We start from the raw sequence: 26,141 nt of genomic DNA, 5'->3' as shown, positions 1-26,141 counted from the left end.
CCGCGACGTTTTCGTCCGCGATGTTTTTGTCGCGATGTTATCGGCGGACACCACCAGCGGCAGCGTCGCAAAGCGCAATTTGACTAACAAAAAGATCATGCTTTGTATCTGGTGGAATCGCCGTGGTATTATCCACTTAAAGTATCTAGGAAAAGGTAAAACCTTCAACAGTGAGATTTACAGCGAGATGCTAGTCCGTGTTGACGCTGCTTTCAAGGGCAAAATGCCAAACTGAGTTCTGTCGCAAAAAGGTAATGTTTCATTAAGATAATGCAACACATGTCTGCATTCACCGTCTGGACTCTGTACGGACTCGAATGGGATCTTTTGCCACACCCCTCCCTATAGCATCGACATTGCTGCTTCAGACTTCTACCTTTTTTCACATCTGCAGCTAGATCTTGTTGGTGCTATCTGCCATTCTGCACAGGACGTCCGAAGTGAGGTTGATCTGTTTTTGGACTCACGGTTACCAATTTTCTGTACCGAAGGCTTTGAAAAACTACCAAAATGTTGGCAGAAAAATCATAGATTTGACTGGTGATTACTATCCGCACTAAAGGTATTCCTTTCATGTTTTTTGTCTAACTTTATAAAGAACTTTTTTGGCAGAAAACTTTCGTCACAATACTATATTTTCGAACTTTCCAGTTACCAGAAACACATATAATAAGCATAATAAGCACAAACAAATATTGTAAATGATACAAGGAGGAAAAAAGAAAAGAAAGTACTTAGAACAAAATGTTATTGCCTTGAATTCACTTGCTGTTAAGTGTTATATTTGACTTCCTGTATTGGAATGTTATTGTGTTAAATTTAGACATTCCCTTGATAACGAAAGAATAAAAAGCAATAACATAATTGATTTATCCTAATTTTCTTATCAACTGACCTCTCGGGCGCACCAGCGGCCGAGCGGTAAGTCGCTGAACACTGGTAGTTCGGTCCGAGATTGGAATCCCGCGAACGGGCTGGCTGCATGGGTGTCTTCGTGGTTTTCCCCATATGTAACGTGTATACGAGCCAGTTCCCTCAAAAAGTCCTCCACGAAAGCATTCCTCCCCTTAGGCAGATAGCCCTCGAGGCTTTGCCATAAGCACTCACACAGAACTGACCTCTCGAGATATTTTGCATTAGAGCTGCATACTCCCTAATTTAGCACTTTTCTGTACATATCGAAGTTAGTCCTGCAAATTTATGAACATCAGGCTGATTCTTCTTACCTTTAGCACCTCCAATAACCGTTATTCATCGTGTTGTTTTAAAAACTTTTTAGAATGTGTCATATCATAAACAAGTTAGCAAGATAAATTACGTTAAGTTGAAATAGGGATAAATTTTGTATTTTACAAATGTATGAAAAGAAACATTTAAAAAAAGTTTTTTTATATGGAAACATATTCTTAAATTTGTACCAATATTTGGAAATATTTTACGTTGATATCAAAATTAGTATGTTTTGTTGATAGCCAGTAAATATATTTGATATTTTCGGTCCGATAAAAGTGATTTGCTTAAAGAAATGCATAGCGCCTTTACAAAGTTACAATTTGTACAAAATCAAAATTTCAAGAAAATAACTGTTATATCTTAGCCTTCGAGATACAATCCTTGCAAGTCTATGCCACGTTTTCACACGTTCACTACAGCTGCTTGATTCCTGCGCAGAACTCAACTTTTCCGGTGCTATTTAAGCCGGTTGCGGTTTTTTTTTAATCTCTTCAGTGATGTGAAAGTAACGAACGACCTTTGACTAAGACTTCATTTTAGGAAAGTGAAAGTAGTCTGAAGACGCCAAATCCACTGAATGAGAGAGGTAGATTGAAAATTGTGATGCTTCCCCTCCCCCATCTAGAAACTGCTTGTCGGGAATGAAATTATTGTTGCAACAGAAACTGGCTTTTCGATTGAGCTTTTCCGTTCTAATGAGCTGAATTCTCTTTGGAATCCTTTCCCTTATGTTATCGTCTCATTAAATCCCGTCTAATTACATATAAGGATCAATTACAGTTATTCCATTACTAAACGAGTTACAGTTATACAGAGACCGTATCAAAATGTCGTCAAGTTTGGCCACTTTTAGGGATTTCTCGTTAAATTTGCGACTAAAATTAATCGTCAAAACCGTCTCCAGTTTGGGGATATCTCGCCAATTAAGCAAGATAGCCATTTGTCTCAGTATGCAATGGAATTGCCCTCAAACATTTCATATTACATTATACAAGTTTCACTAAAATTATTTACACATATGCAAAATTCATAACGATATTATTTCTTTAAAAGAAACCTGCATTCCGATGCCATTGCACAGTAAGTGCAATATCTAAAAGGATATCTTCATTTCTACTTTATTATAACTTGAATTTCGTCTGTTCTGATTGTCGTATGTGTTACTCCTTAGGCATCATGCATAAATAATGCATAAATAACTAGAGAAGGAGAATGGGGAGAAATCACAGACTGAATGCTGGTTCGTGTTTGCTTTGCCGTGAAGGATCGGTTCTTGCGTTAGGGTGCATAAAATTAAATAGTTAGAAAGGAAAGTCTCGGCGTGACCTTCACAGGTAGTTTGCTATGTTTTGTTTTTGTTAATGCCTATCACATATGCTATTCGTAGCCGGAATACAGAGTCAAAAATAACATTTCTCAAAACTCCATTTCCACGAAACCTACGTAGCTGGGTTACCATCTTCACTTGGTAAACAGACTTAAAAGCCAAACAGGAATCAGTTATCACTCAGATTGGCGGAAGAGACGTTTGCTTTCAAATTCTGTGTATGTACAAAATATATTTTGTAATTATTTTAAATACTGTTGGCTCAGTACCTTGGCAAAATGACATGTGTTTATTATATTAATTGTTACTTTTAAATTGTATATTTTTTTACTCCGATTCTTGTAATGATATGCTGCATATATTTTTGCAAATACAATTGTACATTCAGTTGATCATTATTTCTAATTTTATTATTTTATATAGTATTTTTGTATCCATATATTTATTTAGTAACTTTTATGTACACAATATAATGTCATTTACTGATATATGCTTTGTGATGAGTCAAAAACATTTATTTTACCCCAAAATGTTAAATACTTCGTAAAGTTACTTGCTCAATTTTTTCTTTTTTTTTAATTCCCTAGTATAATTACAAATGCAACGGTTGTGTGTAAATGGGTGAATTTGAATGACTAGCCTAATGCACAAATGGCATGTCAATTATTTCTCAACTGTGTATTCCATATCCATGAAAATGTGCGATTCATCTATCATATAGTATTTTCAGAGAGAGAGAGATGCGATGGTTTAGAAGTTGTTGATGTATGTTTATTAGAATTAATGCAATGAATAAGATTTATATTAATGAATGTATCTACAAAGGTTTTTCATCATTCATAATAATAAATCCATAAATTTCTAAGGTTTCAATATATAGCATTTGTAATAAAAATTTGTTCTTAATGTATTTATAATCTAAAGAAGTATTTCATTAATAACATGAAAATAACAGCATAAAAGTTTACTGTGTATTTTCTTTATTACATAAGCTATGTTTTCCTTTTTCAAGCACTTTTTATGTTGTTTACAATATGTCGTTGATTATGCAATTTCAATTTAAAAGATTAGCAGAAACAATTAGCAGAAAACTGAAGTCGCACATATACAAGCAGATTTTTAAAAATATTCACCTTAAATTTAATAAAAAGAATTCTGTTATAGTATAACAATAACATTTCTTTTGACACGATCAGCACGAAATAGGACAAATTTGGCCAACTTTTGACGACGAATAATTTGTAAACAAATCATCAAACTTACAAACACGTCATAAAATACTGTCTGCTCTGAAATTTCCACGATTATAAATTTAATGAGTATGTAAACATTTTAAAAATGACTTAAACAGTTATACTACAATAAATATATATGTAAGATAAAAATGTATGAATCAGAATTATAATATAATTATAAGCATTAATTCTTCCTCTCTATTCTAAAATCGTAATAACTTCTTTGCATTGCGTCATTTCTAGATCACTCTATGATCGGCGCAGCTCTGATGACGTAATCATTGGGAACTGAAACTGTCCTTGTAAACCAACACTTTTCTCTTCGCGTGCCTCCATCTTGTATAACTACGCACTTCAGCTTTTGCTCTCTACTGTCCTAAGATGTAATTTCGCTGGCTTGCTTTCTATCCCAACAATATCAAAAATGTAAATCTTCTGTGGAAAGGCACGACTAGAGTGCCAAGTGATTGTGGCCACAAATATCGATTGGAAATAAAAATAGAATTAAAACTGCCTCGACTGCCAAGTTCTTTAAATACTACGCAATCAAAATTCTTCTTCAATATGGATCTAATCACGCATCTACAGTGTTCCGTCCTTTCTTTGTGCTTTTATTATGTCAATTAAGCCGGTAAGGATAGTTTCCTGCAGCCTGAAACCTCAATGGAAAATTTAATTCAGCTCTTCAAATCATCGTTTTGTGATAAATCCAAGATGATGTGAAAGAAGTGAATCATCAAGTTTGTTTTTTCAGTGTTTAGAAAATAACAGATCATTCTTCTGCTGTGGTGTTTTGCAAGTGCTTCAAAAAAACGTAATCAGGCGTAGTGTTTACAGATTGAAAGTAATATCTCGATAAATTGAGAAGTTCGAATGCCTAGTGAAAGGGAAATCATCAGTGAATTACCGTTTAGGAATTAAGCATTACAGCGGGTTCAAGCGTCACCATCGAGATAGATAAGGCCTGCGCGCTGAGTTACTACGTCACTGCTAGGGGACCGGTCTTCGCGCAGTTTAGCTTCCTTGCTAAACACCCGTTTTTCTAAACCTATTCTATGAAATTGGTATCTCATACTATAAAATCAGTCTAAAACAAAATTACAAGCGGCAATATAATGTTTTACAAAGCTTATACGAATATGAAATATTGTCATTTTCTTTTGTTGGTATTTATTTTCAAAACAAAATTATTTGAGAATGGTTGGTGCTTTTAAAAGCAAATCATTTCTTTGAAGAAAAATTGGTTTTAAAATTCAAGTAGCTAAAATTTTTACTTTGATTTTTCTGCACTGTCTTTGTGTCTCTTGTTGATTCTCATCACCGCATCAAATTTTTTTGTTTCACCCACTACTTTAACAAAATGTTTGCCATTGGGAACACATGTTATCCCTCATTCTATAATTATTGTATATTTTTATATCTATCATATTAATGTAGCAGGATTATAAAACATCAAACGAATGCAAGAGACTACTTAATATTTAGACTAACATTTAAATGCCTTATATCAGTCAGAAAATTTTTCTGAATGTAATAAATTACTAAATAGTCTAGTCTTAAAATTATTTCTTACTTACATATTGTATGTTAATCTGTATTACACTTAATGTTTTCCTCTTAATGCTACATAATTATTCGACAGAATCTGTAGTTAAATTGAGATAATGTTTATTACATAGCTCTGAAGACTATCAATATTAAAATTCCAAATAAGACAGGAAAAAAGTTTCTTAAATATAGTTATACACAATTTTTTTGAAAATATTTTTAAAATATACGAAATACTTAAAAAACTTTTAGAAACTGAAATTTCTTTACATCATACCTATTTAACTATAAGCGTTACCTCTGTTCTGAAAATATTTTTTCTATTAATATCCACATAAAAAGAAAATATAAATCCTAACATCATGTTCAAAACTTTTCTGTATAATGTAAGCAATTATTTTAACTTAACTTACATAGCTTTTGGTGTTGCCATGTACTCAAATTAAAGATTGTAATTTAAAAGATAATTAAAAAATTGTTTTTAAAATTGCATTGAATTGAAATACAATGAAAAAAAGTATGTCTACATATGAATTCAATTACTACTGCTTCTTCAATAACTGTACATTTTTAAAATTTCATTTTGCAGTTTCGCAATTTAATTACCTTAATATGAATCTTACATACATTACTTTAGAAACTTTTCTATCATTCTCAGAAAGATTTATATTGCGTAAAAAATTTTAAACAAACTGATTGCATGATAATAACATATATAAAAGTGAACAGAAGCTATATTAGCTAAACATATGCATTTAAGTTTCATCATGATAAAATGATATTTAATGATTTGCAAAAAACATTGATATTTAAATTTAAGAACAAAGTACTCTGCCAAGAATCAAATTTACTCTGCATTTGATATTCTACATATTATGTAATGAAATAAGTGTTATGCTTTTAACCCCTTAGGACAGTTATTTCATATAAAATTAGTTTCCAATTAAAATAAATAATCATAAATTTTGCTGACAATTTTTATATTACTAGTGTTAGTAATTATTACAAGGGATGATGCTTCAGATGTCAAAAGTAAACATAAATTCAATTCTTAAAACATAATGAATAAAAAATTACAACTTATAAATAAAAGCCGATAAAAAGTTTGCTGAGGGTCCCTTAACCGTGACGTCACAAGCCAGTTTCGTTTCAGAGCGCAGGCCTTATCTATCTCGACGGTGACGGTGCAAGGTCGATCTGAGTTAGTGTTTGCAACTATGTGCGACAGAAAATTATTTGCACTTCCGCTTTTTCAACAGCTCAAAAATTATTACATTCGTGTGAATCTAGCTCAGGAACTAAATTATTTAATGTGCTGCGGGTTCTATAGTTTTCATTTCAACTTTGGTTAAAATTTCTGCAATTTGTTTTGAGAAAATCTGAAATTCTTGTTAATTAATTTTTCTAATTTTTCATAATTATGTGTGAGCAAATTAAGTAATTAATTTTAAGCTATTTAAATTATTCATAGGGAAGGATATAAAGATAAGTTTTTATGTTTTCGAAATTTTGTTGAGAATTTTGAATACGAATTTTATAATTATTCTAAAAATGAAGTAGGTGTAAAAAATAAGTGAAATTATTACAGATATGTAATATGAAGTTATGGTAAATGCATGTTAAAATTTATGGGTTATTGTGTGTCAAGTATAGTATGATGAGGGTGTACTAGTTCCTTCAACAGAGGCCTGTAATTACCTCTGTACAGTTGTTCCTTTTACCCTCTTCATGCAAGATAATGTTGGAGGCTCTCATTTTATGAATGCATGTAAATTTTTTATATTATTATTATTATTATATTTTTTTTATTATGGAATGTATTAGTGCAGTTCTCAAAGGCCAGTTACCTTAATGCAAGGAACGGAGGCCTTTTCAAGTAACTGTCTAGGCACCCTGGGCCACCAGTGCATAGAACACACTGGTTAGCTCAAGAGGACAGCCCTATTGATGGATATGTTTGTTTAGAAATATTGCGAGGCTTCCAGTTTGGTAAAATACAGGAATTGTAAATGAAAGATGATAACAGTGAAACCATAAATTCTGAAAATATTAATCCTATTATTATACGGTATTAAAATATAATTTATCAATATGAAAATTAATATCATAAATATTTATGTTCCTTACATTTATTTATAAGTAATGATTATGTAAAAGTTTATTTTGTTATATTCTGTAATAACAAGAACCTTCCCTGAAGAATTATGATTATGTGAATTCTCAAACAAAAAGACTTTTGGACTGAAATGCTGAAAAATTCAATAGGACTCTAAAAATTAAAAATTTATTTAAAAAAAAATTGATATTTATAAATTATACTTTACAGGACAAAAATTTTATGATTTATTTATTTTTATTTTTTTTTTACATTTGCTAGTGTTTTAACTCTTTCTCTTTAAAAAGGCTTCTCTGTCGCTACGCCTTTTTCTTTTTGAAGGGGGGAAATATGTAAGATAAAAATGTATGAATCAGAATTATAACTAAAAACATTAATTCTTCCTGTCTATTCTAAAATCGTAATAACTTCTCTGCATTGCGTCTATGTAAGATAAAAATATATGAATCAGAATTATAATATAATTATAAACATTAATTCTTCCTCTCTATTCTAAAATCGTAATAACTTCTTTGCATTGCGTCATTTCTAGATCACTCTATGATCGGCGCAGCTCTGATGACGTAATCATTGGGAACTGAAACTGTCTTTGTAAACCAAAACTTTTCTCTTCGCGTGCCTCCATCTTGCATAACTACGCACTTCAGCTTTTGCTCTCTACTGTCCTAAGATGTAATTTCGCTGGCTTGCTTTCTATCCCAACAATATCAAAAATGTAAATCTTCTGTGGAAAGGCACGACTAGAGTGCCATGTGATTGTGGCCACAAATATCGATTGGAAATAAAAATGGAATTAAAACTGCCTCGACTGCCAAGTTCTTTAAATACTACGCAATCAAAATTCTTCTTCAATATCGATCTAATCACGCATCTACAGTGTTCCGTCTTTTCTTTGTTCTTTTATTATGACATATATATATATATACGGCTTTTTCCGTATTTCTTCGATTAAATCGGCTTCTATTTCCACCCTCTAGGATCTCACAATTGCAGCCATTGCAATATTGAAAATTACCCGTGATCCTTCAGAAGCAGAACTTTCATCTGATTGAACATGGCTGTAAACGAAACATTTTTGAAAAAGTTTCAAAATGTTCCTCTTATTCGGGACACCGCTTCCTCGGCTAGACGGAACATTTCTCGGAAACCTCTCGTTTAAACCATTGCTACGGAATCTCGTTCCTTGGAAATGTCCCGCCTAGCTGCGCGCGTCGCTACATATGGTAGGAGTTTAAGTAAGACGAAATCATTCACTGCATAGACGATTGCATTTTAAAATTCAGTTGAGCTCGTTCTGTGAACGCGTTAAGGAAGGGGAAGTTACACGAGTATTTTTTAAATTTTCAGGCCTGACTCTAAAAAGCTGGAGGAAGGGAATATTCGAGAAAGTATGGTATGTAAGACAAATTGTTCTGAAGCATTTAAGAAATTAATATTTAGAATTTAAATCCAACAGGAATATTAAAATAATTCGATAATCTGTTGCAAAATCTAAATCTAAACATCCAAAATTCTAATATAATCTCTTGCCGGCGTAACTAAAATATCAATATAGGCGTATTTGAATGTGACGGAAAATGAAAACAGGAAAGTGCAAGAAATGAAAATCTCCTATTATGGTACTATTCGGTTTTGAGGGCCGTACAAAATCGCCAAACTATTTTTGATACCAATGCTGCCAAAAATAATTGCGGCAACTCTAACGCAAGAAAGGAAGTATAATAAATAGTAAATAACTATCTAAGATTGATGTTTTAATTTAGATGAAAGGTTAATTTCATATAATACGTTTTTATTATTATAATTTATATAAAAAAGGTTAAACATGACTGAATAGAAGCATAAGAGTAACTAACTATTTCAGATCATTATTCTAATTTATATAAAAATTGCTAAACGTAACTGAATGGATGCCTGCATCGCTTTTTTGCTACCGAGTTATCGCTAAAGCATAATTTCATATCGTTGGTTGTTCAAACATAATTTTCATTATAAATGATGCCTTGAAAAAATTCTCGGTAAAGGGCAGAATCGCCCACTTATTTTTTTGCCGCTTTTTACAAGGGTAAAAACAATTGGATTTTTGTCAATTTTCTTTTACTTTTTAAGTGAAAATAGGTCAATGTGTACATAGATAAAATCAAGGGTGTGCGCAGTGCCATTTTTGTGCAATTCTGGGATTTTTTTTTTTTTTTTTTAAGTGAAAATAGGTCGCTGAGTACATGGATAACGAGTATGTGCAATTCTTAAAAACGCGTCAAGCAGTGGATGATTCTGCCACGTTACCCAAAATTCTATTGCAGACTTTTCGTCATGGGCAATTCCTAAATTGTCAAATCCATAGAATATCAAAAAAGGATTTAAAATTAAACTGGTATTTCAATGGCGTCTTAATAAATATAGAACTATATAAACTTACGCAATCTGAAATCGGCGCGTACGCTAGATTTGGGGCGCTGTTAAATGGGCGCGCTTGCTAGATTTGGTGCTTTTGCGCATACATTTTCGCTCCAATTTTTCCTTACGGTCCTCAAAACGAAATAGTACCCATATTATTAATTAATCGTAATTGAAATGTCCTTTTCAGATGTTTCAGTGACGGAAAAGGGAGATCGTGATCTCATAGACATCGTCAACGAGCTGCAGAATAAACTGGCCGCCAGTGGGCACAGCTTGGACGTCTCCTTGCCTCAGATCGTGGTAGTTGGCTGTCAAAGCGCAGGCAAAAGCAGCGTGCTTGAAAACTTCGTCAAAAGGTTTGTTTTGTTGGCTGTCTTTCTGTTAGATCTGTAGAGACATTAGGTTATTTCGAAGCAGGAAAGATGTAAAATGAGCAATGCCCTCGCCGGGACTCCACCCACGGATCTCTCGAATTCGCGTCGAGCGTGCTGCCCACTACACCACGAAGCCACGCTAGGAAGACGTGAGAAATACCTTATAAAGCAATATATTTGTTGGGGAACAGAAGCAGTTTATTTTACTGAGCTTCCCAGACATTGAGTACTCTTGATTATCCGAGTGCGAATCATCGGTGTGCAGATTATCCGTGCTTGGTGGTGCTCACGGGAGAGTGTAAAAAGCAAATACGCTCAAGTCCGAGCAAGTTCGAAAAATCGCTGAATTGCGTCTTTAAGTTTAGTTTCAACGATTACTTCGTACAATTCGTTCTGCTTGTGCATAGTCGAAGGCATCTCTTTAGTTGATTATGGGAATATTTTTGTTCTGTACAAGGTTTCGTACATATTTTCTTCTTATTCATTTAAAAATTGATTTCGAACTTTAGAACTAAAAAATTAATAAAGAACAGGCCACAAAAAATAAAAGCAAGTATACTGTATGCCATACAAGGCAATAACTGAAAGCAGTAATCTAATGTAATGCACGAGTGTGCTGCAACTCTCCTGGCCGATAATAATCGGCCTCAGGTTAAATGCCACACACCCAAATACAGTTAAAAACATTAGACATTTATAAAGTTCACAAATCCTTTGCAAATCTAAACTCTTATAATCAAAATCGCATATCATTCTTATACTTTTAGAAACTTCAATCTTTGAACTTGAGTTCAACAAATAATCTTTCTTTTTTTTCCCGAAATGCTCCGTTTCTTTTTCCAGCAATAATAATAGAAATCCTTGATTTTGCCAATAGTAATTCTTCTTGATGCCTGAAAATCGAACGCATCCCCGGCTAAAACTATGCTAAAAAGTTATGTTATTAATATTTAATATGCTAAAAAATTGAAAATGTAAAATTGTTCGAAAATGTCGATCAGGAAAGCATCCATGAATGGTTCGATGGTGATTCGACTGAGACGAGCTTTCAGGGCTGCAGTAATGCGGATATCGTTTCAGACATCACAAGAATAGAAAATTCAGAAAGTGAAACTGAAAATACAAGTGAAGAACATACGGGTAATAATTTACATTACCAGCAATGACTTCTGCTGAACTCTATTGGACTTCGTCGATTAAATGGGACTCGAATACAATGATAAAATAGCCCTACGAAAAATATGCAACGAAAGTGGGCAAATATTTAAACGCTCTCAAAAACAAAGTTAAATCACTGATTTTTAAGATATAAACTCATACAATATGGTATGAATATTTATACTTTGAGTTATCCGTGTTTTTCAGTTATCCGACTTTAGCTTACCTAGCATTAGCTTAAATAATCAAGAACGCACAGCATAATCCTTTTTTTTATTATTATTATTATTTTTATGTACAAATCGAATGTTGGTCGTAACTATAAATCAATGCAATCTATTGGTTTACCTCATACGGTGAGAATTCGAAATTTGTAAGTTACAATAGTGGTTTCAAATTGGAGGCTGCCGAAGCAATTTTATGTGACTCTCCCCCCGCCCCGTAGCTTGACTTAGAAAAACTCTACAAAGCTACTGGCTAGAATCTGAACCTAGCTAGTCTCGGCCACAGGGGCATACAAATAATGAACCTAGTAGTTCTAGAGGCCCCGGAAAGATCGCTTTTCGATCGGCCCGTGGGTCTGGCACCTCCTACAGCTCAAGGCTCTAGTAACATCTAGCTAGGCTTTTCTGTGTAATGTCCTTGGGCAACGGGCAGCCCATGTGACTGGTAGATAGCAAATTGACAACCAGTGCCGCCAAAGGGCGGTGGCCCTCTCCAAGGACAGGGGTTGAACACCCTGGGCCTGGCTCGACGGTTATGTCAGACTCGTAGTGTTGTTAAGTCTAACGGAACGAGGAATGTCCAATATTTTATCTTATCTTATCTTATACGATCGACAAGTACATTTTTAGTTATGCATTTGTCGCAAAGATTTCAAAATTATAATTTTTTAAAGTCTGAGTTTACAATATTTTCGTCGTCATCAAACGCAGAGGAAAATCTACAAACGATTAATATAATATAATTTAGAATTAATATAATATAATTTAGATTAATATAATATAATTTAGAATTAGATAATTAATTTAGAATGTGATATAAACCTTACTCGAAGGTTTCAAAATACAGATTTTATTTACTTTTGCTGGTACTTGTTAAACAGTAAATAACTTCATTTACGAATTTTTGCACAAAGAATAATCGCTTTGTTTGGAAACACATTTACATGGTAACAGCTCCCCACAGTTGAAAATTAATAAGAAAAGAACCTGTTTGACCTAACAGCATCTACAATCCGTGGTAAATATAATTTTTAGTAATTTCTCTCCAAGTTTGCAGATTGTATCAGAATCCAATCGCCATCAAAAGTGTCAAGCTGTAGTAAGAAATAAAGAAGTTTATAACTATCTACGTACGAACATTTGTATTTTTATTTATACGTCGAAGAAAAGTTCAATCAATGAGAGACCGAAACGAGATTGTTATTATTCATTTTCAAATTTTGTACCATTTGGAAAATGTTCTCTGGAAACTTAGAAAGTTTTCATAACTTGTTTATTTATAATTTAAATTAAAGAAAAGTATTTAAGGATTAATGAACCATATTAGAGCTATTTGAAATAAATGTCAGTCTGAAAATTTAATGTCTAACTCTTAATATATAAGAATTACAAAATGTAACCAACAAAAATGTCTTGCAGTTGCCAAACTTTAGATTTCAGATAGAAAAAAAGTAAATAATAAAATCTGAATTTTTTTTCCTGTTTACAATATTATTATTACTGTTTATGTATTTTATGGGAAATATTTAGTAAGCGAAATTTAAAATTCGTTGAAATATTTTTTTTTTATTTTGCTAATAAAAAATTTCCATTTTATTTAAAAAAATTTCTTCCGTCAACTGTTTTCAGATCGTGCATTGGTCCAGCTTGCAACTTGAGTTTGAGACCATTGAGCTACTTAACTTGCAACTTAACTTGCAACTACTTACAGTAGTGAGAAGAATGAATGCCACAAATTGAAGATTTTTATAAAAAATATTATAAAAAAGAAAAAAATATTCTGATACCTTTCCCCTTCTTTTCCAGGGACTTTCTGCCTCGTGGATCTGGAGTCGTTACTAGAAGACCAACAGTTGTGCAACTGCAACCAACTTCAGGAGAAGGTTCGGGTTTTCAATTTTTTATTCTATTAGTCGCTTGGCCGGTCAACAGCCTAAAATAACCATCATAAAACGGAAAAAATATATAATGATTTTAATGAGTCCATTTAGTGTAAGTTCAAAAATATATTTAATATTTTAATTAGATATCCTCTGATTTAAATGCATTTTTATTTAAATCAATCAGATTAAAAAGTCGTAAACGTGTTCTTAAGAACCGCATTTATTGCTTTTAAATTGCTTGATTTGTTAATCAATAGCAGGTAGAATAAGCCTGAACGTTAAATATCTTACACTTTCATGAATGCAAGACGCTGGCGCGTGGAAGTTAAAAGTATTCTATTTCGGGCACTGGCAACACATCGCTTTTTAAATAGTTACATGCCAGGTCTAATGGTGTAACACCAGCGTACCAGTGCAGAAAGCAGTACAAGCAGCAGGCTTACAAATTCGCCAGCGATAATGGCAAGAACCCAAACTAGTCTTATAAATTTTAAACTAAATCTGAGTATCAATTAGTCCAAAGGTTACGCAAAGTAATTTAACCACAAAAGTTGGCCCTTAAGCGTACAATGTCGCTTGCAGAACACCGATGAGAGAAACTCTTATCGTAGAATAGCAAACTAGTTACCTGGTCTTCAGTAGGCACGCTCTATCTAAACAATCACAAACCCTCACTTAAATACGCGCCAGTTTTAGTTTGCATTCTGGAAGGCGAACGGAAAGAGAGAAGTGACAGCACAGGTTCAGCACATGAAATAACTGTTTAAATAACATAAATAAACCTTCCAGCATAGTTACTTGTAGTGTATTAAATATTGTGAACATTTTGAGCCAAGTTATAATAAAATATACAGAGCTGCGCAATATTTAATTCTTCACGACTGAAAAATAAATAACTTTCATTTTGTAGAATTTGCTAAAATTGCATTTTGCATTTCGAAGTTGAAATTTTGTGCTTTGAGGTTCATATGTTCAGATGGAAGACTACGTGCATTCAAAATCTTGTGGCTCTAAGTGAAGTCTGTTTCCCACTTTATAAACAGATTCTATTTATAAAAATATATATACCTTGTTTCCCTCCTTTTTTTTTCATGCGTGCATGCTTATATGGGCGTTTGTGACTCAGGTTTTATTTTAATTAACTATTTATATCTTATTATTTTGTCTATTCTGTATCTCTGTACTTGTCGACTTCCACCAGAAGGCATATTAGTTTTAAATAATTTCAAAATGTTTTGGACAACGTTTGTTAGCTTAGGCTGCCTAAGTGTTCACCCACATTTTTCTGTTATTTGCTTCAGTTCGCTTGCTGGGATTGTTCATGATTGAGAAGTCAGGAGCAGCCGATGTTGAAGTTACGTTTTTAATATTGTGAATAACCATTCAGTTTGTTTTGAATACGTGGTAAGAAGCCATTATTCTCCCCCACTGGTTAGCAGAAGCCAGTTTGTGTTAATTTCGGTTTGTATAACCGTCAAGTCGGCTTCTTAAAGAATATTTTCTTCTGGATCTCCATAAGCTTTCCATTTATACTATTTTCCTTCTAAATTTTTGTAGACGCACTGCGTATATAAAAAGAAGGAACGGCTTTGATATTATTTGCTTACAATCAGTCTTATTTTCCTTTCATAAACAGAAAATATGCGCGTTAATGCATAGTTTTCAGCATGCTTTTAACGTTTCAAAAGTTATAAATACAAGGAAAATTTGTCACACATGTCTGAAATATAATCAGGGAGTCTTTCCGATGCTCTAGAACAGTGATCGCCCTTTCGGGGACATTTTCGATAGAACGTGTTAACATTCCGGATGCTTAAACTTGATTCCTCCACTGAGCTGACGCTGACGACAACTTTCTAGAGTTGAAACTGATTAGTTTCAAGTTGATATATCTGTAAAATCGCTTTCTTCAAACTGAAAATATTTGGCCTCTTGCTTCTAAAGAAAAATACCCAATTTTGGTCCAGGTTTGTCTCAAAGTGAAGGCAATATTCAGCTCTACATATCTGTTTGCGATTTCTTTTTTCAGCAGGAAATTTATTAAGTACAGAAACAGACTCACTGATGAACACTTGAACAACTTTATTCGAATGGCAGCCACTACCTACTCTCCCAACACTAAAAACCTTGTTGATGACAGAAAAGAGTTCCATCCTTATGATTGAAGTTAAGTCTGATAAAAAAAACTGTCATTACATTTGTTATTTATTAGTAACTACACTTCCTTTTCTTTCTTAGTATAACTCAATTTCAGTTTCGTTTTGTTATATACAGTTTAATTAGAATTTATTTCATATTTACTAGAAATGTAAGTTTGCAGGCAATAAAAAAATGCAAGGTTTAAAAAAAAAAAAAAAATGGTATAGTTCGACCGCCTCATCCGCGACCATGAGCGCAAACACGCATGCGCCATTCGGACCGAATTATTGTCAAAATAGGGTGGAAGGATGGGGACTTTCTTTCCCTCCATCATGGCTCTTTCCGGAGAAGAGAAGACCTTTCACGTCGCAGCAAGTAATACCGCTCCTTTTGGACGAGTCTTTGTGTTTTGGCAGAATGCCAACCAGGGTTGCACTTGAGACTGTCGAACTATAGTTCTTTTGGTTTGTGGCTCACAGTAGGATTTGAAAATGGCACAGTAATTCAGAAGCTTGATAAATTTGGCGACCACTGCTCTAGAATGTGATATCGTACTTTTTAGAAATTAAAAACAAAAATTTGCGAGTATCCATTGACCGTACAGCATTATGACCTCCGAGTGGATTCACTTTCTGTATTATATACTCCCTTCTTCTGCTCTAATTTCTTTGCTTTTAGCGGATATTCTTAACTAATCTAAAACTATCTGCTTTTACGCAAAATATGGTGTTTTTCTGCATAAAGAAGATGAAAAATTCACCGACTTCGAACTCATTAGGAAAGAAATAATGGATGAAACCAACAGAGAACCCGGACCAAAGGGATTCTCGACGAAGCCCATAAGTCTCAAAATCTTTTCTCAATATGGTACGAGCAATTTTATTTTGAATTCTTATGTACTTAGTCAGTGATGCAATATTTTTTATACCTTTATTTGTTACCACTCCTGTGTAAGATGCCTTTTCATATTTCCTCACACATTTCGCGAAGTTTAATTTCACTTATATAGCGTAATTTGACTTCATAGACTTGCGTAGTACAATGGCGTACTGCATGAATGCGCACCAGCTCGTGTCGCATTCGTGTACTAATGAGCTGCCATTTCGAGTACGACAGTAATATGGATCGGTGCAGTGCACAGCATCGTGCCTTTGCTGTTGAAAGTTATTTCAAGAATAACTACTCTGTTACTGCTACCCAGCGTCTATTTCGGCAACATTTAAACTTGGGACGTCATGGGAAAGCTCCAGATGGACGGACCATTGCGACAGACATTTCCAGGTAGAGTAATTTCCCCTTTTGATGAGACGGCTCAGGTGAGCGAGACCTGAGCCGTCTCGCTCACCTGATCTTTCATGTGCAGACTTTTTCGAACAAGAAGAACCTGAAACAAGAAGTTTTCTGAACACGTTGTGCCACCATTTCTGAGTTGAAGGATCGCATCAGAACTGCCGTCGGTAATGTCCCGGGGAATACGTTACGCCGAGTTAGGACAAGCTTCCAACGCCGCCTAGATGAATGTGTTGTGCAGAGGGGGCCATCATTTGACAGGCATCATATTCAAAAAGTAATCCAAGCAATGGACAATGACTTACGTATTAGTAAATGGCATACCTTTAACTATTAATTGACATAAGAGGTAATAAATAAATTGCAGTAACTGCCTTATAGTGTGTTTTTAATATCCTACTATGAACGCTTTCGCACCCTGTACAAATGATAGAATTTACAGAGAGTGTTTGCACAGTTTTAGAACGATTTCGAAGCCTTTTAACTAATGTTTAAAATGTAAAGAAAATTTTTTTAAATGTTCGAACTGATGTCTTTTCCCTAAAATATAAGTCCTCATGTTGATTTCTTTGATAGAAGGACTTTCCTAAAATTTACCATAACAGAAGGGTTTCGATATCTTTCGTGATAAGGTGGCATCGGTGCCACTGGAAAATTCCCGAATTTTCGGTAGCCTCGTCCCTCCCCGAGGATAGGAAGTACAACTTATTTATCACTGGAAACCAATTTTTGCCTCATGGTCGGAAACACAAATGGTGTGCCAGAAGTGTACAGAAAGCTATAAAACTTCATAGCATTTCAGTTGCATCGAAAAGAAGGTTATAAATCTTCCACCAAGACTTTTTCCCTAATACACTGTAGCTCCAAACAATTGTTTCACTCTTTTTGAATTACCCCATGAATGATTCTTCAGTAAATTAAAAAATAATATGGTCGTGGTGGAGTCAGACAGATAATTGCTTACTCGTGATGTCATGTCGACGATGAAATGATACTAGGAAAATTATAAAATGATAAGTATATTTTATTCTATTTATCTATCTCAGTGTTGAAGTTGACACTGGTGGATCTTCCTGGAATGATCAGGATTGCAGTAAGTGGTCAGTCCGAGGACAGTATCAACCAAATTCAAGAAATGGTACTGAACTACATCAGTCAACCAAACTGCCTCATCCTAGCCGTGACCCCAGCCAATCAAGATATTGCCAATTCGGATGCTCTAAACATAGCAAAAGTTGCCGATCCTGAACGTAAGTTGATAACAGTATTCAGTATGATAGTTGATAGAAATCGAAACAAGTTTATTTTCAATGCTAATATATTCTCTGTTTCAGGAGAGAGAACTATTGGAGTTTTGACTAAGCTGGACTTGATGGACGAAGGGACAGACGCTAGAGATATCTTAGAGAACAAGATAATACCACTCAAAAGGGGTAATTATCTCTTACCTTTAAGTGTTTGAACTTACAGTAGAAAAACTAAAAAGTGTTTAAATCAAAGCGTATACAAATTAGTGAAAGTTTTCATTTCGAATTTTCTAAGCTTCATTTTATTGTTTTTATAAAAAATGACAGCTTATGAATGTATTATTGAGTGACGAATCGAATCGTGGTGTAGTATAGATTTAGAAATAGAGAATATAGACTTACTAACAATTTCTTGTAGGGAAAGGATATGTTACCATCTTCTCTCTGAAAAAAAATTTCGATTTTATAGTTTTATCAAAAACAGAAAAGCCAGTTCCTTAAAGAAGAAATCAAAAATGTTTTCATATACCAATCTCTTTCGCCGAGAAAATGAGAGAGAAAATTCAACAGAATTTCTACCAATTTGTTTTAGAGGGAAAAAAATTAATTTGAATATTGTCAGTTAATATCTTTTGAAGGAAAGAAAATTAAAAAGATTTTCAGTTCGTCTCTTTCGAAGAAAGAAATGGAAAAAAAAAAAAAAAAAGACTTTCAACCTATCATTTTTGAAAGAATATATATATATATTTTTTTAAGGATCTAATTTTTTTTCAACCAATTTCTTTTAAAGGAGAGAGTGAAATTTTATTTTCAAAACATTTTCAAGCTACCTCATTTAAGGAAGAAATTAAATACAAATTTTTCGAAAATTGTTAACGGCAAAACAATTCCGAAAGATTTGCAGTCATTCTTTTTTGAAAAATAAATTAAGGAATAAAACCATAAATCTTTTCAATTAATGGGCTACTAGAACTTCTAAAACATTTCGCCTACTAACCCTAATCTGTTTTATGGAAGAAATGATTCGACATTTCTCTTTGCTTGGGAATGTCCATAGCAATATGAAATACGCTATATACCAATAAGTGTTTAGACACTTGTGATAGAAAAAGAAAAACAAAATTTATTCAACTTCAATAGTTAGTATAGCCTTCATGAGCGGCAATTATAGCCTCAACTTTCCGGGGAATGCTTTCCACAAGTCCTTATATGGAAGTCCCTATTGGAATTTTCTTTCTGGCCTTGGAGAAGACATGTCAGTTTCTTCACCGATATTGGACGGTTTGTTACACCCCTTAATTAAGCGGTACAACTCGTCCTGGAGGTTCTCAATAGCGTTCAGGTCTGGGCTTTGGGCAGGTCAGTCTATTCGGTTAACCCCATTGTCATCATACCTATCCATAGTAGACTTCGCAATATAAAAGCTGGCGATGGCGTCCTTAAAATAACATGGGATCAACCCGTAAAACTGCCACAACGTAGGAAGCACACTGTCATCCAAAATAGTGCAGCAGGCGTTGGTGTTCAGTCTACCATGGATTTGAACCAAGGTTTCAATCCACACCAGGAGAAACATCTCCAAATCATAATTCCACCTCCGGCGCACTTTACTGTGGGCACACTGCATTCTGGCAAGGGGCGTTCTCCAGGCAGACGCCAAACCCAGACCCTGCCATCCGAACGATAGAGAGTGAATCTTGATTCGTTTCTTCAGAGAACTCGTTACCACTGATCAAAGGTCCACTGACAGCGTGCTTTGCACCACATTAACCGAGCAGCGCGGTTGGACTTTTTGATCAAATGTTTATGGGCAGAAGCATGACTTTGAAAACCAAGCAGATGTGATTTCTTACGGATGGTATTCATCCAAACAACTCTCCCGACTGCCTGTTGGAGTATGTGGTCCATCGGTTGAGCGCGGTTCTTTAGAACTTCTCTGGGCAGCGCCCGTCGATCCTTATTGCCCAGTTCCACAGATCTGCTGACTCAAAGCACATTCCGATAATCACCGCTTATCTTATACATCTGGTATCACATAGGTATATAGCCTTGTTCTTTTTAAGGAGCATCAAAAGTAGATCCTACTGAATACGAAATAGCGAATTCTCGCAATGTCTTGTAAAACATATGATTGCTGACGAAGATTATAACAACTTTTTTATTTTAATTAAACTGAACAGAACACGCACTCACACAGTGCTCACAATTTAACCACCAGTTGTGGATAAGTAACCTAACACAAAATAGTATGCACAATCAGAATAAATTAAATTTTAACTCGTATCCGCTTCATCTGCTGCACACAGCAAAGCTGAGTCTAGAATATCAATATAAATTAAAGTAAGTGGCTAGCACAAATATTCAGTAGCAGAGCTACTTGCAAACAACGCGGCATAAACTCGTAACTAACTCTTCTACCGCGAATCCTCAAATGCTGTTATTTAAATACTATTTCCGAATTCACTTAGATTTGCATATACAACATTTAAATTTGCATTTTGGCAGGAAATTGAAATCAGAAGCGAAAGGAAAGTTTCTTAAAATAAAATTTAAAAAAATTATTTGTACAAAATAAGGTCTTTACAAGGCCACTGTCGAATTTGGGAACTAGATATGCCCCTTAAGGATCGGCTATTTTTGTGACACCCGACGATTACACCTTTCTCGAAATCAGATAACTCTGAATTTCGTGGCATCTTGCATGCCACTAATGCCAATGTTGTTTCCTACGCGATATTTAATGGTGGAGGGCGTGCTATATATCAGAACCGCGGATATTGGCATTTACATAGTTGTTCAAATACTTATTGGTAGATAGTACAGTTTTTATGTGGTTCTGTCTTTCTGGTTTTTGGGCATTTAAATCAACCAATGAAGTCACTTGTAAGTTCACCTTTAATATTCAGTTGCCATTTACCGTAGGTTATGTTGGTGTTCTGAATCGAAGTCAAAAAGATATCGATGAAGGCAAAGATGTCAAATACATACTGGATAAGGAAAGAAAATTCTTCGAAAGTAAAGAATATTATAAGTGAGTTTTTTGAAGTAATAGTGGTAGTGAAAAATGTTTATGAATATTTAACTGAAAACATCTTAAACTTCTCAAATTTACATTAACTAGTAAAGATAATTTTGCTAGTTCACAATAAAAAGTTAATTATTATTTAATTTTTGCTGCAGTAAAGGAATCGCACATTTTGTACGCATTAATTCAACACAGTCTGACATATCTTAGAAAATGCGAATAATTTTTCTATAGTAACAGTTTTCTATTTTCTAATCTAAGTTTTTACTTTTTGTTCGAAGTAAAGGAAGTATTGTAATCGCGAAAGCATTCTATTTCAACGAAAGTATGCATTTTGAACCCTTTCGAATCCATTTGAGGGATGTTTTTATATCACATCTGTTCTTACGTACGGAATAAAGGACTTTTTTTTTTTCCTAAACGGATAGTGAAATGGATTTAAAATGGATTCCGAAGGTATTTTTTTCCATGACGTTTATACATTATACATGCGTACGTTTTACGAGTCATACATGCATATGTATAGACGTCACGTACGTACGTACGTATGTATCTCGCATAATTCAGAAAACGAGTCGCCGTAAGAACGTCAAAATTTCGTATATGGGACTGGTATAACTTCTACATGTGCACCTCACTTTTTCGTTACAATTGGCCGCACCAAATGTGTGTATATATATATATATATATATACATATATATACTTAATCGTTTTAAGTGTATTTGGTGTTTTATCTTTTTCTATATTTTTCAATTTTTAATGAAGATATTTTGAGGTTTATGTATTTTTGCCTTGCCGCGAAGTGAGAACTGAATTAGTTGAATCACAAATATATCTAATGAAAATAAGTTTAAATGAAATGGAGCAAAAAATGCATATAATTTAATATTCCATGCAAGGAAGTCATGTGGTGTCCACATCAGATTTTGTTTTTTAACTGGTTTAATTGTATTTGGTGTTTTAGGTTTTTCTGTATTTTACAGTTTTTAATGAACACATTTTGAGTTTTATGTATTTTTGCCTTGCCGCGAAACGAGAACTGAGCTGATTGATTGAGAAATATAGCTGTAATGAAATTCGAGGAAATAAGTTAAAATGAAATGCAGCAAAAAAACTTTATATTTGAATAGGCTGTACAAGAAGTTCATGTCTTGTCCACATCAGATATTTATTTTATGCGTCGAAGAAAAAATAAATCAAAGAAAGAGATTAGCTTGTCTTTATTTAGTTTCGAGTTTTATCCCGCTTGAAAAAGTCTCCTCTAAAAAAATCTTAGCAAATTTACATGATTATTTTTATTTAGATTAAAGTAAGTTATTGAATGATTAATTAAGCATGCTAGAATTAGTTGAACGAAATATCCGTTATTTAAAAATATTAAATATTTAGCTGCCAATATATTTGAATTACGTTTTCAGATCGTGCATTCTCCTCGCATGTAATTTGAGTTAGATACCTCTGGTACAGTTAATATAATGGTGATAGACTTTTCGAACAATTACAAATCCATACAATGTGATACTTTCAAAGCTGAGATTCGTAGATACGTTGTTAATTAACAACGTATAATCTATATTAATATGATTTGTTAGTTATATAAACGGTTCGGAATTTCTGCCACCAGGCACATAGCTCACAGGATGGGAACACCCTATCTCCAACAGCTGTTGCAAAAGACCTTGCGCGCCCATATCAAAGCCTATCTGCCTACTGTTAGGAACGAGCTGGCCAAGAAGTTGATTCATTACACAAAGGAACTAGAGGACTTCAAGAACAGCACTGAAGGAGGAGTAAACGGAAAACAGTTTTATGTAATCAAGTAAGTGTACAGGACGTTTATTTCTTTATTCCTGCAATGAAAAGAAACTTGCATGCAGTGGCAAATGCTTTTCCTTTCATTGTAAATATTAGAACGCGATTTTTTACCTGCAACTGGGGAAAAATCCCAGAATGTTACCATGATACATGGCAAACATTTTTTCGGATTAAAAGATAAATTTTCAATCTATGAACTTAAGCAAAAAGCTACATATCATACTTTTTACTTCCTTATACGAAGGACAGGAGGTACTATAATCGCCAAAAATTTCCGTTGTCAGATTTCGAAGGAAATATCCTTTTTGACCGTTCAGGAATCCATTTTGTCTTGGTTAAAAGAAAAATCCTAGTTCGTACGCTAAAATGTCCGCTAAAATACTGTGGTTCCATGAAAACTTTAACATAAGCAAAATAAGTTGCAAAGAAATGTGTTATAAGAGAAAAAATACAACATTTGATTATTTACAAGTAAACATGAATACTAATAGTAAGCAATATGCTAATCTAATTAAAGTATATTTAAAACATTAGTAAAAGTACTTAACATATATATATATATATATATATATATATATATATAATTTTATATATATATATATATATATATATATATATATATATATATATATATATATATATATATATAAAACTTAGCTCACCGAGCCAGGTAACAGAGTGGGTATATATATATATATATATATATACCCACTCTGTTACCTGGCTCGGTGAGCTAAGTTTTTTTTATTCTTATATTTATTCCAAAACGGATTCTAAAAGGCATTCAAAATGGATGATTTTGTGATATCTCGCATATATCTCGCATAACTCAAAAATTATTATCCGCAGAACGCTGAAACTTTGTACAGGGGACTGCTATAACGTTTAGTCGTGAGCCTTCCTTTTTTATTGCAATCGGCAGTACCAAATATATATATATATATATATACACCTACCCTCCCTCCTTACCCGACTTAAAAGTCCTTATCCCTTTCGCAACCGTTCGTTGTATACTTCCAGTTTCAGAAGTGTTTTAAGGGACGAAAATAGTATTCATACTTTGGAAATGACAGATTAAGAAAAAATAATAATTATAATTTTGGACAAATAACGAAATCTAACTTTTAATGCGGTCTCCCGGCGAATATACTTATATTTTGCAAAGTTGTATACTCGTTATGAAAAAATAAAAATGCTAGAAGATGCCAAACCAATCGTACCATAAAAATTGACCAAAATATTTAATTTCAAAATTTGCAGTTTTTTACGTCATTTTCAGCTTGCCGTGAGGGATCGGTTAATTAAGTAAGAATAATTCGGGGAACTAATTCTAAGCGCAGTGCAGCAAAAAGGTATGTATAATCAAATAGGCCGTACAACGTTATGTGATACCCATTCTGGAATTTTCACGATTTTTCAAAACTTACTTCCAGGCGACCTTCAAATTCTCGCTGGTGGTCGATTAACTTGTAAAAACATGAGATGTCAGTAAATATAATCCAATTATGATATCTTTTACTTCCGCAGACTGATCCAGGAATTCATCGATGACGTAACCATTAAACTCATGGGATATTCGGAGCTTGTGAGCGTGGAGAAAGTCTCTGCTGGGGCTCTGATCCAATTCAAACTCTACACGGAAATCCAGAAAAACCTCAAACTTGTAAGCCACAGTCTCTGTTTGCTTAAATGTAACATTTTTATTCAGAATTAACATTCTTTTTGAAATATACGGAAGTAAAATTCCTCATTACTTCGGTTTTCAAAGAAATACAATCAGTTGCATTAATTGCTGCATCCATTATAAACAAAACGTAACCTATAGTTTGCGATTTAACAAAATTCGGGCTTCTGTTCTCATTAATTTTAGAAACAACTATACGTATTTTGAAAAAAATATGATACAAGAGAACGATCCTCAACGAGCAAACGATTTTACAGCATTATCTTTAATAACTTGGGATCTACACAGACACGAATTATCGCCTGTTAGTTGGCTTGGCTTCTTTAATTATGGCAAAATACTCCGAGTGCTATCTATCTAAACAACAAGAAGATTTGGGCATTCCCTGCTCCGCGAACTTAATCGCACTACAGGTCCCACCCCCACTCCTTAGAACCAGGCGCAGAGGTTTAACCTCCACTCTGGCTCCTCTCAGAGAGAGAGAGGTGCACCACCTAGGAGTCTCCCACCCAGGAAGTCTCCCAGACGGCACTGGTCGTTAATTTGCTACCTACCAGTCGCTCAGGCTGCCCGTCGCAGCGCGGCATTGCCCAGCGTATCCAGGGGTGTTTACCCCCCCCCCGGGTTACTAGAGCCACGACGCACTAGGCAGGCCAATAAGGCTGCGTTCAGCTAAATTTGAGCATTGTGGATGTGTCTGCAACTTTCCCGCGCTGTTCTCCTTCCCGCGTTCGCTTTGCTTGTTTTGTGACAGCGAAATCTTCTGTAGAACGCCGCTTCGTTTTAGCTTCGCTCTGATTGGTCGACGCTTATCCCAAACTCGGCGTAAAGTTGAAAACTTTGAACCCTATGCCACGAGCCCTAAACCAGATTTTGTGACGTAGCACAGACTGGTTGCCTTGGCAACGAAGCTCGGCCTTAACCACTTATGCCCTTTACGCCCTGCCCTCGTCTAAACGAAGCTTAAGTGACCTTTCCCAGGGCCTTCAGAACCACCAAGTTCATAAATTTTATATCTTTGTGGCCAAGACTGCCTAGGTACAGATCCTAGTCAGTAGCTTCGCAAAGTCCTCTACGTCGACCCCTGGGGTGGAGGCTATCTATCTAAAAGGGATAGCTTCGTGGAGGAGGTCCTAAAGGAAATTGGATCGTATACACGTTATACATGGGCAAAACCACGAAAACGCCCATGCAGCCAGCCCGTTAGCCTGGAATTGCACTCCGGACCGAACTACCAGTGTTTAGCGAGTTTACCGCTCGGCCGCTTGTGAGCCATCGACTGTTAGTATAGAAGTAATCCTGACTGCAGCGACATATATGTACTATTTATATTTAGCTGCAGTCAGGCGTATATAAATAGTCAAGAGTAAAATAAATAAACTGTAAAATATATAAAAAAGCATTAAAATATAAAAATAATCAAGAGATAGTAATTAAATCAA

General features: G+C 34.3%; 1 protein-coding gene and 1 long non-coding RNA gene across 6 annotated transcripts in view; one reads left to right on the top strand and one right to left on the bottom strand.

The window, feature by feature from the left end:
* The window catches only part of LOC118202133 (dynamin-1-like), a 204,191-nt gene that overhangs the window by 145,518 nt on the left and 32,532 nt on the right, over window positions 1-26,141 (top strand). Inside the window, exons 2-9 of one of the 5 annotated variants that reach the window (XM_085821524.1) lie at window positions 10,047-10,215; window positions 13,422-13,498; window positions 16,358-16,504; window positions 17,974-18,177; window positions 18,262-18,360; window positions 21,097-21,205; window positions 22,825-23,019; window positions 24,543-24,678. In XM_085821524.1, coding sequence (XP_085677650.1) covers window positions 10,047-10,215; window positions 13,422-13,498; window positions 16,358-16,504; window positions 17,974-18,177; window positions 18,262-18,360; window positions 21,097-21,205; window positions 22,825-23,019; window positions 24,543-24,678 — 1,136 coding nt within the window. Of the gene's footprint in view, window positions 1-4,038; window positions 5,651-6,748; window positions 6,768-10,046; window positions 10,216-13,421; window positions 13,499-16,357; window positions 16,505-17,973; window positions 18,178-18,261; window positions 18,361-21,096; window positions 21,206-22,824; window positions 23,020-24,542; window positions 24,679-26,141 lie in introns of those variants that run through there. The other 4 variants (XM_085821523.1, XM_035356112.2, XM_085821519.1 and 1 more) reach the window with 4 other exon arrangements.
* Window positions 13,412-26,141, bottom strand: part of LOC118186100 (uncharacterized) — a 52,857-nt gene continuing 40,127 nt past the window's right edge. Inside the window, exons 2-3 of the long non-coding RNA XR_015042463.1 lie at window positions 18,577-18,618; window positions 13,412-13,548 (exon numbers count right to left, since the gene is read on the bottom strand). This is a non-coding gene — a long non-coding RNA (uncharacterized LOC118186100). The remainder of the gene's footprint in view (window positions 13,549-18,576; window positions 18,619-26,141) is intronic.

Source organism: Stegodyphus dumicola, chromosome 8 (assembly GCF_044657685.1).
Source record: "Stegodyphus dumicola isolate Sdum_Otavi_A_Nest chromosome 8, ASM4465768v1".
Classification (NCBI taxonomy): domain Eukaryota; kingdom Metazoa; phylum Arthropoda; class Arachnida; order Araneae; family Eresidae; genus Stegodyphus; species Stegodyphus dumicola.
This window is presented reverse-complemented; position numbering and strand designations above follow the sequence as displayed.